We start from the raw sequence: 15,786 nt of genomic DNA, 5'->3' as shown, positions 1-15,786 counted from the left end.
AAAGAAACCCCATAAAGCCACAGAGCCTGTAACCCTGTAATAATTTGAAAGAAAAGCAATTCCAGAAATAATTTGCATTTCAAACATTAACGGTATAGCTAGTTCAGCTTTTAGCAAATCTTTGGTGTCCTGCACAAGTAAAAGAATTATGGAGATCTTTCTTGCTAAAACTTTCCTTTCCTTTATACTCAGACCCTACAGTTGTTGTTTATAGCCAGTGAAGTAAATGAGTCTGTTCAATAATGCTAGCTTGGGGTTTAGGGTTTAGCGAATGGCCACATGTCAAACTGTGATGACTCCTGCATGGATAGGTTGGTCCCTGTTTCCAACAAGATGAGGAAAACATTAGTTGTTTGATATTGTGGGATAATAAAGCCAACAAAAGCGAAAGCAGAGGACCAATCTACTTTCACAGCTTAGCTTTGCAGGCTTTCAGATGTTTGCTAAAGCCAAAACTTTGCCCATGTGATCATCATATACAGGGTTCTCTGATCTCGTTTACCAGCTGAATTATTTCAAGCGTACAAGACAAAAAACAACCAAAAGATGGGTTGAATATTCAACATAAACTGCATGAAAAGAGATATTCCAATCCAACAATTAACTACCAATTCGTGGCACAAAAACGAAATAACATGACACAAACATGAGTTGCTAACAAGATTAATATTAGAAACACAGTTGTAAAAATTTCTTTTGATGTTGTAATATTATTGTACTTGGATATGAGAGAAGGCACTCATTGGATCCTATTCCAATTGATAGTCTTTTTGCTTTTTCTAATGTCAAATTAAGTTAATTTAAAACTGCAATGTACTTGTAGACCATCAGCTAATTTGCCATCTTTTAATAATTGCATAAGTCGGAATGAGCCTTAGATAAAGTCGGAATGAGCCTTAGATAAACTCGAATTGGGTTGAGCATATAAACCCTATACGCGAGAATAGCATATAGAATTATAACAATTTGGTCAACTCTATTTATTGCCGATTGATTTTGATTGTGAAATCTAGAGAAATTCATACAAAGTCATACTCCCAGTTTTACAATCTATATTTCATGCTTTTTTTTTTTAATATCTTAAATTTTGTATTTCTGTAAAAATAAAACTTCGAGTGAATTTCATTCAAGAAGAGAAAATGAGTGTGGATTGCAAATTCATTCTCCTTACTTTATCAAAGTGAACTTGTGTAGTGACCTTTTTTACTGCATTTTTCTTTTGGACTTGCAAGTCACTCGTTCAGAAACTACTGTAGTTCTGATTTTTCACTATGATACTAGAAATACAGAGCAAGGAAGTCATTGCGAATTTTTCATGATCAGTTGTGGTTACTGCAAGGGAAGCAACCGCAAGAAATGTGGCCAGAGAAATGAGGGTTGTGCCGACTTATCATCTTCTGTGCTTGGTTGGTGGCCTTGTGAATTTGTTCAGTGTGTTGTTGCCTGGCTTCTGCTCTCAATTCCTCGGCTTTTCTATGCACAACTGCCATCTTCTTCATCAACTTCTCCTCCAGGTTTGATCTCATCTTCTGTATCTTCACCTAAAAACCAAAAAACAGTGTATCAACAACCAGACAGCCAAAAGCAAGCGTGCATCTATGCCACCCAATTTGGCTTTACAAATGAAAATTAATATATTCAGTAAGAAAAAAAAACCAAGCTTCCAACCACAAGTAGTATCCTAACTCATTTGAATACTCGAATTCCCCAATTCCCCATGGATTTCTAAATACTGGTTTCACATGGGTGGCTAACTTGACAGTATATTAAAAAGTGAGGATGATGACTTCTAGCATTCTTCTTTTGCTTTCTTTTAAGAGATAAGCATGCAAGAAACGATATTATACTAAGCAATGCACTTCAACTGAGATGTGATCTAGTGAAGAAAACAAAAGGAGAATGGTGTCCGAGAGTGACGGGTGGCTCGAGATTGAGGAAGCCAACAAGAAGCCCTGTGAGGCATTCGACCAGAATCAATAAAATAAAGTTCAAAAGGTTGTTGTTAGCTTAGTTGGCAGAGTTGCACTGCGGTTTGACAATGCGGCCACTTAGTATCATGCTCTAAATACTTTAGTGTTTTAGGATAGCAAATCTTCTCCTATAATAAGAGTAGGCATTACAGGAGGAGATAAGTCTAAACGGCGAGAAAAATATACTAAACTAAGGGTTTGATAAGATGACAACAAAAATGCAGCACTTATTGAAACCATAAACTATTATCATCTTTTGTGTTCAAGTACAATTCATGGTTCCGTCATATAAAACTTGAGTAACTCATTAATCATAATTTTAAGGAACTTACTTTCAATCATATAGTGATTACAGCAGTTAAAAAATAATAATTTCATTATGCTAATAGCAAGACATAAATAACAGCAAAGCAAGCCACATCACTATTTTAGGTTCTTATGTCGTATGTTTGTCATTTAGCTAAACACCAACAATTGGTTAAAAAACACAAACATGATGGACTAAGAACCCACCAAGGAAAAAATAACAGGAGAATAGAAGTACCTCGAGCTTTCTTGAATGAGCTTCTGCTTTTGCACTTTGGAGGTTGACCCAGGCTTGAATTTTTGCTTCTTCTCTTTGATACCTGTACAGTCCAAAACACAGTTGGAACTAAAATCCTTATCTGGAACAAGAGGAAGGTCTAACTTAGTGATCCAATTACCTAAGGCAGCATTTGTTATTTTCTTCCTCTTCCCAAGCAGTAGCTCTTGGTTCAGAAATACCTTCTCGGTATCCATTGCCTGCATATACATTGCCTGTGTCAAAATGCCTCAAGCTCTTTGATATTTCCATTTCCTCCTCTTCCCTTGAGTTCCAAGTCGATGCAACTGAATCATATTGTGTCCCAAGTTGAAGCTTAGCTAAATGGCATTCCTGCAACTGAGTAATGTCAATGGTGTTATTGGTGCTGCTAGAGTGCCCCAAGGCCAATGGCCCTGACCTATTTTCAGGAGTGTTATGGCGCGCCGGTGATGGGCACTTGAATGGTGTGTGACACCTCGAAGTTGTTGAACTGCCAAGAGGAGTCATCTCTGTCCCAACATCCCGATGTTCTATCTGATGACACTGGTCTGTGCCTGCATCTTTCATGTTTTCACAGGCTGAGTTTTTGAACAGAAAACCTTCTTTAGTTGGCTCCAAATACTTGAAATTGGGCAGAATTGGTTCTATGTCATCCACAAACTTATCTGCACAAACAAAACTCAAATTTGAAATAGCAGTTGTTGAAAAAAAAATACCAGTTCATAGATCTCTAGCTCCAATTCTAAAAATTTTGGATTCTAATTAAAATGATGCAAGTTCAATACAGCCTAGTAACAGCAAATATTTCAGCTCAAAAGCTTAAAAACAATGCTTATATGGTTTATAGAGTTTGATAGAATCTCAGCAAACAAATACATGCAAAATCCAAAACTAAATTTTACATTATTTGACTTGAACAGTGACCATAATAACAAAGTAGAGCAAAAGTTGAAATCATCATCAGCCTTTTACAAGACAGAAAACAAAAAGAGGGAAATATGATAATGACACAGAAAGGGACCAATTTGATGAATAAAAGCCAATAGGTGAAGGTTCCACCACTAAAGTTGAAGAAGTAAAGATCATTACCTTTTGGAAGCACATCCATAGAGCCTAAGCCCCCTTTGAAAGCTTTGGCAGAACTATTATGATTGTTCAAAGATGCAGACCTCTGAAAGCTTGAGACTGCTTTTGACACCTCCATTTGTTGCTGCTTAAAGTTGTCACATTGCTTGGCATTACTAACCTTTGTGGTGTGGTGAGCAGGAGAATCATGGCAAGAACTACTTATGAGCCATTTCTCAGCATCATCCCACTTTGAAGGGAAGCTCTTTCTGGAAAGATTCCCAACACTGAAGCTGAACACAGGCCTTCCTGGTGTGGGAGGAGCTTCTAGAACTTTCTTGTGTGTGACAACAGAGGTTACTCCCTCTCTTTTCTGAGCTGAGGAATCAAGAAAATTGCTTCTATTGCTTTCTGGGCCATTGCCTGGTGGTGGTAGTGGGAATGACTTGACAAACTCAGCTGTCTCTTTGAGATTAAGCTTGCAAAGTGGGTCAGGGAAGGTGTCTGCAAATGGGTTGTTCTTGCTTTTCCCATAGAAGCTTGTGTTGCTCTCCAATGGTGGTGGTTCCTGAATTACAGACCAAAACTCAAAAATTAGAGGAAAAGAAACAGAGTAGAGTAATTAAAACCCAATTGGGTAAATAAAACAAAGACAGAGAACAAAAGGAAACCAAATGTGGGATCTTTACCACACTAGATGAGATAAAGTTTGGAGCTTGGAAACATCTGGGGCTTGTGAGATCCATGGAAAAAAATATTTGATTTGTGAAGAGTATTTCTCCTCACTCTCTAGTGGGTAAATGCCTCGTCTATCTTCACCATTTGGGTATAAAAATTAGAAGGCAAAAAATGCAGAGAAGTAGTCGAACAGAGAAAAGAAGCATTGAGTGCTTATTTTGCAAGTTGAAACCAGAAAGTACTATTGTAAGAAATGAGTCACATGGGGCTAGGCGGCTCTAGCTCTGCCTTCAAAAACTAAGACTACACTAAACTACTGTAGTGACATAGTCGTACTTGTACAGAAGAAGCAAGAGGGGCTAGGGAAGTGGACGAAAGAGTACTCACTCATAAAAAGAAGAGGGGATCTTTGGGAGTTGCGGACAAAGACACTCATGAGTCCCAAGCGTGAGGCAGAGAAAAAAACTGTCCCGAACAACAATTAATTGTTTATTTTTGGTTTTCTTTTTGGGAAGGTTCTTTAGGTGTTTTTTTGATCCACCATTTAGGTGGGTCTGGTTACAGCTTTAGGTTTACAGGCTCAAATGGTGTCTCATTTTACTTGGCACTATGTATTTGTCTGCCTGGACCTGTAAGAAGTTGTTGGGTCTTGTAACCGGAGAGTAGATAACAACTCACAAGTATAATAGGCTAATAGGCCGAACCCATCAAAACGGTAAAAGGAAGTAGTAAGGAACTAGTCTAAAATACCCAGGATGAATCATATGTAATTACTGAAAAAATTCTTTTATGGTTGGGTGACACCTATAATCACCGTAAAAAATATAGTGTTCGTGGAGTCAGTGCTATGTGCATGCGTAAAGAGTGTGGGGTTTATGCTCTTAAGTCTTAATCTAGCAATGTTGGCAAAAAAAAAAAAAAATTTACTTCAAAAACCCTTGTGGACCAGATTTTCAATGCACGTTAGTTTTGTTACTGCTCCTTTAGAGAAGTCTCAAATTGGTGCTTCTCCTTCTTATACTTGACGGTCTCTTTCTTTGTTGCTAAAGCTGTTCTTGAGCATGGGTCTCGCTGGCAAGGAGGGAATGAATGAGAATCACTCTAATGTTATCAGGGTAAATCATTGATCCTGTTGAAGGATATCGATATTGAGTGAGCTTCTTTATACTAAGGTTTAGTCTTAGAGTTGTAATAAGAGAAAGTTCTAGATTTCCTAATTATGTTCGAATTCTATTATTTTTTGTGTACTCTGTAAATCTATATATATGAGGCTCATATTATTAATAATATTACTACAATTCTCTCTGCAAATCATATTTTCTTTAAACACTTTATCAGCACTAGCCCTAACCCTATCCCTAAAAACCAAAAAGCTGCCGCAAACCCTAACACCCAAAATTTCTTTCACCAAAAGCTGCAGTAAACTCCTAGCATTTGCTAGCCATACCGTGCGCTGCTCCTACTGCCCTTGCGCACCTGTGTGCCGCCTACTGCCCTTGCAGCATAGTCGCACGCCTGCTGCCCCTGCAGCATAGCAACACGCTCTTTCTTGTGCAGATCATACTGTTTGCACACCCCGAAACTTCTTGATTGGGACATCAGATCAAAATTATTCCTTCATTAAAGTTGTTCGTCTCTGTCTCTTCTATCTGACCTCCAAATTTCAGCTCCATTGGAATCGTTTTGAGACCTGTACACCATTTGAAGTGGGAGCTGTTAAGAAGCGAATCTGCTCCGAATTTCAACAAGTAAGTTTTAAAGATTAAAGTTCCTGCTTTCTTGTCTTTTAAATTTCTTTATTTGCTGCAAGATTTTCCATATACGAACATGAGTTTGATTATTTAATAAGAAAAATTGTGGGGATTCACGCTAAACGAACTAAGAGCGTTTGTAATCAATGAACTAAGAGTGTTCATAATATTCGAACTAAGAGCGTTCGTAATCAATGAACTAAGAGTGTTCATAATCTTCGGACTAAGAGCGTCCGCAAGCATCTATTTTTGACCATACTAAACATCATTGCTTCGGTCTAATCCAAATTTCTTGGAAATCGATTTTGTGGTAGCATTAAGGCTCAGAAATCTTAATATTAGTTTTCGTGGAAGCATTGACTCCGAAACTAATCCGTTCTTGTTTCTCCTTTTTGGATATCAAACTTGAACGAGCTTGATTTTAATCCACTGGATTCTACGGGCACGGGATAATTATTGCCTACAATCCAAGAGCCCTGTTATAAAGGAACCGCTCAAGACTCACAAACTGAGATAGATAATTCCAGGGCACTTACCCTGATGAAGCGCCACATGGAGATGACACTCCAGTTTGAGTACATGAATAAGGATAGCGCTAGAAAACTTTGGGTAGCGCTTCATGAATGTTTCAACAACATTCACAATTTTCCGAACTTAGAAGCATGATGAAATTATCTCTGCTTCTCTAACTTTAACAAAGTTATGGAATATTGTTCGGAAGCTCTCCGCATCAGACATTGATGCATGTCTGTGAAAAACTATCACAGAAGATCAATTGATTGAGAAAACTCTCAATACCTTCCCTGTCTATGAGGTTCTCTGATTTATTCCAGACTCATGTAAACGCAAGACGGATCACAAAATTCCATCAGCTAATTGGAGTTATGACATGTGTTGAAAGGCACAGCCACGAACTTTGTGAATGGAAAATATGGTAGGCCTCAAGATGGCTACCATGAGCACCGTTCAATGGCTAGAAGAAGTCACCAAGGATGATATGATCAACATGCTTACGAAGGTCAACGCCAAAGTTGGCAAATACATGACCAAAGGATTCATGACGTTGAGGGTTGGGGGTTGGACACCATGGCGCTACTTTTGGCCATGGTAATACTATTCCAACGCCAATGGTCCTAGGGACCATTTATATTGCGTCAATTCGCCTCAATCAAGAGAGCATCATCTACATTATGTTTTATGGAGTACTTGATCAATGGTGATCAGGACATTGAGTTCAATAAGACTTTAAATCTGGAGATGAAGACAAAATGCCGCAAATTTTTATTTCGAGTAGTCTTTTATTTTTCCAAGAATTATGTAATGGCAATTATGCCTTAATCAATAAATGACAATTTTGTATTAACTCTTTCTCAAGTGGTGCATCCAATGAAGTATGATGTCTAGGAAAGTGATTGAGATTAGTGATACTTAAGAGAGCCTCGCTCCACTGACATCTCTCTCTACTTCCCTGGTCATATTTGATTGGAGTTACCAAACGGATTGAGTGACTACGATTTGTCTAAGTTTGATTTTTATTTTGGATTAGACTTTGGTTAAGAAACTTTGATGTAATCATTGGCTATTAATAAAATGTCGATTCTTTTACTTAATGTCTTGGACATACCTTAATTCAAAATTTATTTGAAAGATATAAAAGCCAATGGTTTTCATATGGACACACATTGTGAGAATAGACAAGAGTTCATTTGCATCACCTCTAATGACTACGGACATAAACGAGTAATAGAGAAACTTATGTGTCACTCTAGTAGGTTGTATGCAACCACTATTCGAGTCATTAAATCCAACAATGTCATGAAAGATGACTTATGGGATTCTGACACATATAGGCTTTGGCATGATCGTTTAGGACACCTAGGTCATGATATGATGATCCGTGATACTAAAGACTTCACACAGACATCTCTTCTTTAGAACGAAGAGAAGTGAGAATCAAAAGTCGATTCAAAGAGAGCATTCCACCACCGCCGCTCCTTGGGCACCGCCGCCATAAACCACAGGCAGGCCAACGCCGGGGCCGTGATCCCCCTGCGGCAAAATCATGGCTTTGACGCCATGTATGGAGACTTGACTTCTCTCTCTACTTCTCAAAGTAAATTGTGATATTGTGGCTCAACCAAAACCTTCATTGGTTAATTATAAGGCCAATCTTTCGTTCTGTAAAGCCTTTTTTTTAGGATCAAGACCATCCTATACAAATGACACTAAAGAAATAATTACATTCTTACATAGAATCCAAAGGGATTTTGTGGATCGATTCAACCAACTTGGGAACTACTTAGATGTTTTATGGTATTGGTTAATGTGCGGACACATTGGTCATTGTCGCGCTATCATCCACTCGTAATGCTGCTTATGATGAACTCCTAGCCCAGAACATATGGCTACGGGCTCACTACCCAGATCATCTCATTCAGTTAATTTGACTTGATAATGCTAGAGAGTTTACGTCGAAAATTTTCCATGACTATTGCATATCATTGGGTATTGATATCAAGTATCATATTCTCATGTACACACCCAATTGGTCTCATGGAAAAGCCACCCTTAAAAGACTACGATGGTAGCCAGGACTTTGGTAATGTGCACCAATATTTCAGCAGCTTGGGTTATGCAATATCGCATGCAGCTATATATGCTAATTCGTCTACGACTCATAACAGTCACTCAACGTTTATTTGCGTTACAGCTAGTGACTGGGTTCGAGTCTAATATCTCGTACTTATGTATATTTGAGTGTGCGGTTTATGTGCCAATTGCACCGCCACAGCTCATCAACATGAGTCATTGCAACGAATGCACACACACACACACACACACACACATATATATATATATATATATATATATATTTGTGTTGGACATAAGTCTCCAACCATAAGTCTGCTATGTAAAACTCTTGACAGGCGATCTTTTTTTCACTGGATTTGTGAGTTGTCACTTTGATGAGACAGTCTTCCTATAGTTAGAGGGAGATTAGAACACCAATATTCAACAGGAACGACAGGAATTGTCGTGGTCTGTCCCCACTATATCTCATCTTGATCCTCTAAAAGTGACGAGATCACATATACTTGCTGCACACATGTCTGTAAGGATTGATGTCCCTACAAGAGGACATGGTGCCACCCAGAGGAGATGGGTACGGTACCACTACCATGGATGGTGGTATGGTGACGCCACAAAGGTGGCATAATGACGTTATAGGCCATGGGTTCCGCTAGAGAGTGTAGGAGACCCATAGGTTCGATGGATTCTCGCCATAAGAAGAGAGCAAGTTTGGCACAACTTGATCCATTGATCATTGATACTCAAAATCTGTCTCATAAAAATATTCTGGATTATGGTTATGTCCAAGAGACATCATTGGGAGACACCTCAATGTTAGAACCAATTCCTGAGAATATAGAGATCTCTACAAATTACACTAGTGTACATGAAGACGTGGAATTATTGAGACTAATGACATCGAACCTTACTCCATTGAAGAATGCCAACGTAGAGAAAATTGGCCAAAATGGAAAGATGCGATCCAGGTTGAATTAGATTCACTAACTAAGAGGAAGGATTTCGGGCCTGAGATGACAACACCTCCTAACATAAAGCATGTTGACATTAATAGGTCTTCGTTAGATAGTGTGATGAGAAAAAGATATGATAATCTCGCCTTATAGTGCAAGGCTTCTCACAAAACACCCTGCAATCGACTACGAGAAGACATATTCTCTCGTAATGGATGTCATTGCACTCTACTACCTTGTCAGTTTGGTAGTTTCCGAATAACTGAACATGCAGCTTACGAATGTGGTCACTACGTATCTCTATAGGGATCTAGATACAGAATATAATGAAGGTTCTTATGGACTTCATTTACCCAAATCAAGTGGCTCTTGGCCACGAAGCGCGTTTACAATGAGGGTGAAATGCTCACTAAAGTGACTGCTTGATTAGGAAGGGAGATGATGAACTATGCCCACACGTTTCCATGACAAGTTCCGGATTTGCAATTGTCGCAGTTTATGTTGATAAACATAATTGGAACCCATGAGAGTTAAGGAAAACCGCTGAACACCTAAAATCCGAGTTTGAGAGGAAAGACCTTGGGAGAACACGGTTTTGTCTAGATTCAGAACTTGCATACCATGTTAATAAATGCTTAGGATTTTTATAAAGTCAAACATGCACTCCCATGGTCTTCCGTAGTCTTGGCCCTAAACCCTATATAGAGAAAAGAATGACGGAAGAATGAGAATGGATCTCATTATCCCAAGAGGCACCATCCAAGACGCCATGACCTACAAAGCTGCCACAGCCAAGGGTGGCCAGTGTCATCCTCCTCCCTTACACCAAAACGATGGTGATGTTTGCTAATGCAGGGTATCTCTCTGACCTTCACAAAGGTCGCTCCCAAATGGGTTATATCTTGACCATGGGAAGTACCGCGATATCTTGGAGGTCTACAATGTTGCTACTTCCTCGATTCATGCAGAGACCATTGCTCTACATGAAGCTGTGCGTGAATGCATATGGCTAAAGTTCGTAATTAGATATATTCGAGGAACTTGTGGTTTGAAGTCTACCACAGATGAACCTACATGCATTTATGAGGATAATGCAGCTTGTATTGAGCAAATGAAGTTAGGTTTCATCAAGGGCGACAATACCAAGCATATATCGCCTAAGTTCTTTTACAATCAGCAACAATAATCACTTCTAAATATTGAAGTGAATCAAATCCGATCAGATGATAATGTAGCGGACTTATTCACTAAGTCGTTACCTAAATCCACATTCGAGAAACATGTGAAGAGCCTCGGATTGAGAAAATTATCCGAACTCCCATGATTATAGCTATCAGGGGGAGATATCAACATCAGGGGGAGGAATGATGTCTACATGATCGATCTCAAAGAGTGAAGGATGTGTTGTGCTCTTTTTGTCTTTCGACCAGGGTTATTTTGGTCCCACAGGATTTTTGTTACTTGACAAGGTTTTTAATGAGGCAACGATCAAAGCGTCATTACCAAGTTTGAGGAGCACAAGGGGGAGTGTTGAAGGATATCGACATTGAATGTGTCTCTTCAAACTAGGGTTTAGTCTTAGAGTTGTAATAGGAGAAGGTTCTAGATTTTCTAATTATGTTCGGATTCTATTATCTTTTGTGTACTCTGTAAATCCCTATATATGGGGCTCCTATATATAGGGAGCCCCATCTGCAAATCATATTTTCCTTAAACAGATCCATCGTTCGCATCAATTTCAGTCCACTCTTCCCTTGCGTACCACGTACGTCGACTACTACCAGGTTGTATGACTTGTGTCATAGTTAATTGATGCTTCCTCCAATTCTTGGAATTCTTTATCCAATTCTTATCTCTATTGCATACTTAATTTCCACAAGAAATATGTAGATGCAAGTCAAGCCATTCTTCCGAGTTCTAGATTGCCTATGAATTTTCTTATTTGACACTTTACACCGAAATGTGATTTCACTGTGAATAGTGATCGAATACCGTGTTGCCTGCGATCCAAGTGGTTCAAGGCTTTTCCTCTTCAACGAGCTCACCTAGTGGTGATCTTTACTCCAATTTTTGTTGGACTACTCATGTTCTTGGGAAAATGAAGTTGTACATATGGAAAGCTTGGAGCTAGGGATTTTCTTCCTACGCATACTAATCTTATTCTCAAGCAAGTGGATTTTCCTCACTTGTGTGCTTTGTATGGAGGAGCTAGAGATTCCTCTTCACTGTCTACATGAGTGTAGAGTTACGAATACCATTGTTGGGTACATCACGGCTGGCCGGCTGCCATTCCTACTCATTCTCATTCTAGTTGTTTGTCTTCATTTGCTGCTTGTCTAGATCAGTTGTCCACCTCGTAATGCACGTGGTTGGTAGTGTTGCTCTGTTTTGTTTTGAAGGCCAGGAATGACATGCATTAGAAGGGAGTTCAATGCAAGCCTCCATTAGTTTTGTTAAGTCCTCAAACATGGTTAACATGCAAGCATCTATAAGCGTGCTCCTGCCCTTCCTCCGAAACAACCCCGCATGCAGTTGTGTATGGGGTGTTAGCCTTCTCCAGGGTGTTTTAAGGCCTCATTTGGTTCAAAAAAAAGAAAGTAATTCATTTGTCTTTCCCATGAGAAGGGAAATGAAATTTCCCAACAACAACTTTCCATTTCGATGTTTGGTAACGTAAGGAAAGTTATCAGGAAAGTTGTTAAAAAGTTTTGTAAATAATGTAAATTGTGGTCTCTTTTGATGAAAATGTGGATATTGGGAGCTCGTGGGGAGGGATTAGAGTGGTTATACGTAACCATGATGGGGCCTTCCGTATGAGATTAGCCAGAGCTAGAACTGAGATTTTCGGGGCTCTAGGCGAACTAAAAAAGTGGGGCTCCCTGAAATTTTCTAAGAGTTTTAGCTTGAAGCTTAGTTTCTACATCTCTTCTTTGCATGAGGCTTAACCAGGCAATGAAATACGAGTCCACCACTATATGCAAAGCATATAATTTTTTTCAATATAGGAAAGACATGTGCAAATCATTTAATGATAACTCAAGGTTTAGATAGAGTGTATGAAAGAAAGTCTCAGAAAGAATGAAAAACAAAATCAGAATCAACTCATAAAGGCACCAATCCAGCTAGCCAAGATTCAGTTACAATAACAAAATTGATCAAAAAGAGAAACATAACTAACCCAGTAAGGACAAACCTAGCAATCCAAGATTAAGATTTAAATAAAGCAATTTCAGTTAAAAAATCATGATGAACGAAAGGCATGGATTCAAGAAAGTATATTTACAAAATTTGCATATATAGATCGATAATAAGAACCTGAAGAGTTTCTTTCATGTGTTAAAAAGGATCAAGTCAAAGAGAAATTTATAAATTTAAACTAAATTCATCATTCCTCTCCTTTAAAAAAGAAAAAGGTATTGTTGATTGGAAAAAAAAATGTCTTGTTGCTTAGAATTGAGATTCTCCGATTCTGGAGGTGGGAGCCGAGAGGGTTGAGAAAGAACAAGAGTCGTGTAGAGTCAGAAGCACGACAGCAGTGAGTCTCCACATATTAATGTTTTTTTTTTAATATTATTTTTTACATATATATAAAAGAAGATGTAAACTTTTTGGAGGCCCATGAAATTGGGGGCCTTAGGCCTGCCCCTATTGGGCCTATGCCCAAGGCCGGCTCTGAGATTAGCTCTCAATGTTCCTCGGATATATTCTCTAGTTGAAGCCATGGCTGGTAGGGAAGCTTGCATGTTTGTTCAACACCATGGTTTGTCACCTGTGAAGTTCGAGTCGGATTCATTACAGTTGGCACAAGTTATTGGATCTTCTTCTGTTCGAGTTATATCAATTGCCAGGTCATTCGTTTCGCCATGTTTCCAGGTAATGATGTTACCCATCACCTTGCTAAATGGGAGTTAACTCATGAACCTTGTAATAGATTATTTATCTTTTCTCCCCTTTTTTTCTTAAGGTTTTTCTTGTTCCACTCACTTTTTGTTTAATCCAAATTTAACCTTCAGATTAATTTCAATTCTCTCTCTAAAAAACAAAGGACAGTTTTATCATGTCAAACTGAAGTAATCCCAACAGCCTAACCACCGAGCCCAAAAGTGGAGTCATCCTAATAGAATTCTATTCTTCCAAGCCCAACCACCTACTCTGCCGCCGCGGCCTCCATAGCGCATCCGATAACCATCGGATCCACCTCATCCCATTCAAACGCAATCCAAATATAGCGTCTTCAAACCTAAAACCTTATATTGAACTTAATATATGTTCATTCCAATTCTCCCAAAAAAAAAAAACCACCAAGTCCAAGTAAGAGCTACAAGGTCCAGAACCACCCTTTCGCTTGAACCATTGTCATTGTCGCACAGCCATTGGTCGGTCTGCCACTGTCTATATACAGATCCCAAACGACCAGAAGACGCCACTAACATCCCCAAGAAGAGAAATCTAAAATTTCACTGAGGGAAGCACTGCCCGTGCCACCACTCACCGCAACACCCAACAAAACTCAGACAAAATAGATCTGATACTATCCTCCACTCTGACTTAATTTGTGTCGGGGGATCTCCCACCATTGGCCATCAAGGACCCAAAGATCTAGAGGTCAAGACGACTTGTTTGACTGCACCCACAACATGCCGACGAGACCAGAGGCTTGCGGGCCGCCAAACGAACAAGGAATAAGTCAATAACCACGACGGAACACTATAGCATTTCTTGATTCTCAAGATTGGTATGGACACATTGGACAGAGCCCCATACCTCCAAATCTTTAACGTCCCTAGCTAGCAAGACTCGGAAGAGCTAAAGACGCCAGTGATGGGATTGTATATATGTAAAAACAGCGACATGATCTCAATGTCTTTCCATCGCCTACGAATTCGACCCCATATCACCGGCCAGCGTATGCGATTGTTTATACATAATTCAGTATGCATATACTCGTCTCATACATATTTTCATGTGTATCTGCTAGTCTCACACGGATGTCTGCATCTTTATCAATAGTGTTCACCTGGTCAGTTGCTAACCAAAGAATTTATGCTCAATAACCCTTAGATTTACATCCAAGGGTGGAAAACAAAACACCTCAACTTAATAATAATTCTCTCTGCCATTGGATTTACATCTAAGGATGGTTGATCATTATTTTCTTAGTCAATAACTGACCAGGTGAACATTTTCGATATTTTCATAGATATATCCAAGGTTCTAAATCTCTGCGATATTTCCGATATATCCCCCGATATCTCATTTTTTTGACGGACCGATATATCTAGGGGGGTAAATATCTTATCTGTCACCGTTTCTGCGAAATTTCTTCGACAACATCAAGTATCCCCGATATATTAGATATTTGCGATATATCCCGATAAAGTGAAGAAATATCTGTAAAATTTGAGGTAAAAAAAAAAAACTTAGTAATTCTCTAAATGAAAATCTGTGTGAAGAGATATTTCCTAAAGGCAAGTTTGAGTGAGGAGAAATCCCCTCAAGGTGAATCTAGGTGAGTAGAAAATCCCCTCAAGGCGAATCTATGTGAGGAAAAAAATCCGCTCAAGGCGAATCTAGGTGAGGAGAATTAGATAAATACCCTCAAGGCGATTTTGGGTGAGAAGTAATTCTCTAAAAGTCTAAATGCAAATCTGTGTGAGGAGAGATTTGGTACTGTGTAGTCTGTGACTATTTCTGTAACTCTGTATGTAGTTTGTAACTCTGTAGTTGAATAATAGAAATAAGATAAAGGCATAAAGGTTCAATTATTCAAATGAGGTCAAATGCCACTGCAAAAGGAAGTCAAGGAACCATATATGGATGACATGATGAGAAAAGAGTGCAGAGTACGGAGTATTAAATTTTGGCTATGCATCTTGAAAAAGTGAGGAATAACGAAGCTACTGTGTAGTCTGTGTCTTAAACCTGAAATTTTTTTTGGAAGTTGTCTCTTGTTTAGTGGATCAACATAATTAAAAATAGAAAGTGATATATAATATGAAGCAAACTACAGATGGTTAAATAGTTAAATGTAAGGGGTCGTCTTGGGTACCTTCATGTATGCCATACCCTTTATTTTTTTTTTTTTTACTTTTAGTAAATTAATATAGTGGAAACCTACTGAACTGGTCAACATGTTACCAAATTAAATATCGACATGTGTCATTTTAAAAAATAAAATTTACCATATTAACAACACACTCTTTCTTGATATGTAA

At 38.7% G+C, this 15,786-nt stretch overlaps 1 protein-coding gene across 1 annotated transcript; it reads right to left on the bottom strand.

Moving 5' to 3' along the window:
* Nucleotides 1–1,148: 1,148 nt before the first annotated feature.
* On the bottom strand, nt 1,149–4,635 carry LOC112189765. Its single transcript, XM_024329114.2, has 5 exons — nt 4,290–4,635; nt 3,625–4,168; nt 2,675–3,200; nt 2,515–2,596; nt 1,149–1,541 (listed from the first exon to the last, which is right to left on the bottom strand). Exons 1-5 carry the CDS (start codon nt 4,344–4,346, stop codon nt 1,320–1,322), a joined length of 1,431 nt encoding a protein of 476 aa, XP_024184882.1. The 5' UTR covers nt 4,347–4,635; the 3' UTR covers nt 1,149–1,319.
* Between the last annotated feature and the right edge of the window lie 11,151 nt (nt 4,636–15,786).

The sequence above is a fragment of the Rosa chinensis genome, chromosome 2 (assembly GCF_002994745.2).
Source record: "Rosa chinensis cultivar Old Blush chromosome 2, RchiOBHm-V2, whole genome shotgun sequence".
Taxonomy (NCBI): domain Eukaryota; kingdom Viridiplantae; phylum Streptophyta; class Magnoliopsida; order Rosales; family Rosaceae; genus Rosa; species Rosa chinensis.
This window is presented reverse-complemented; position numbering and strand designations above follow the sequence as displayed.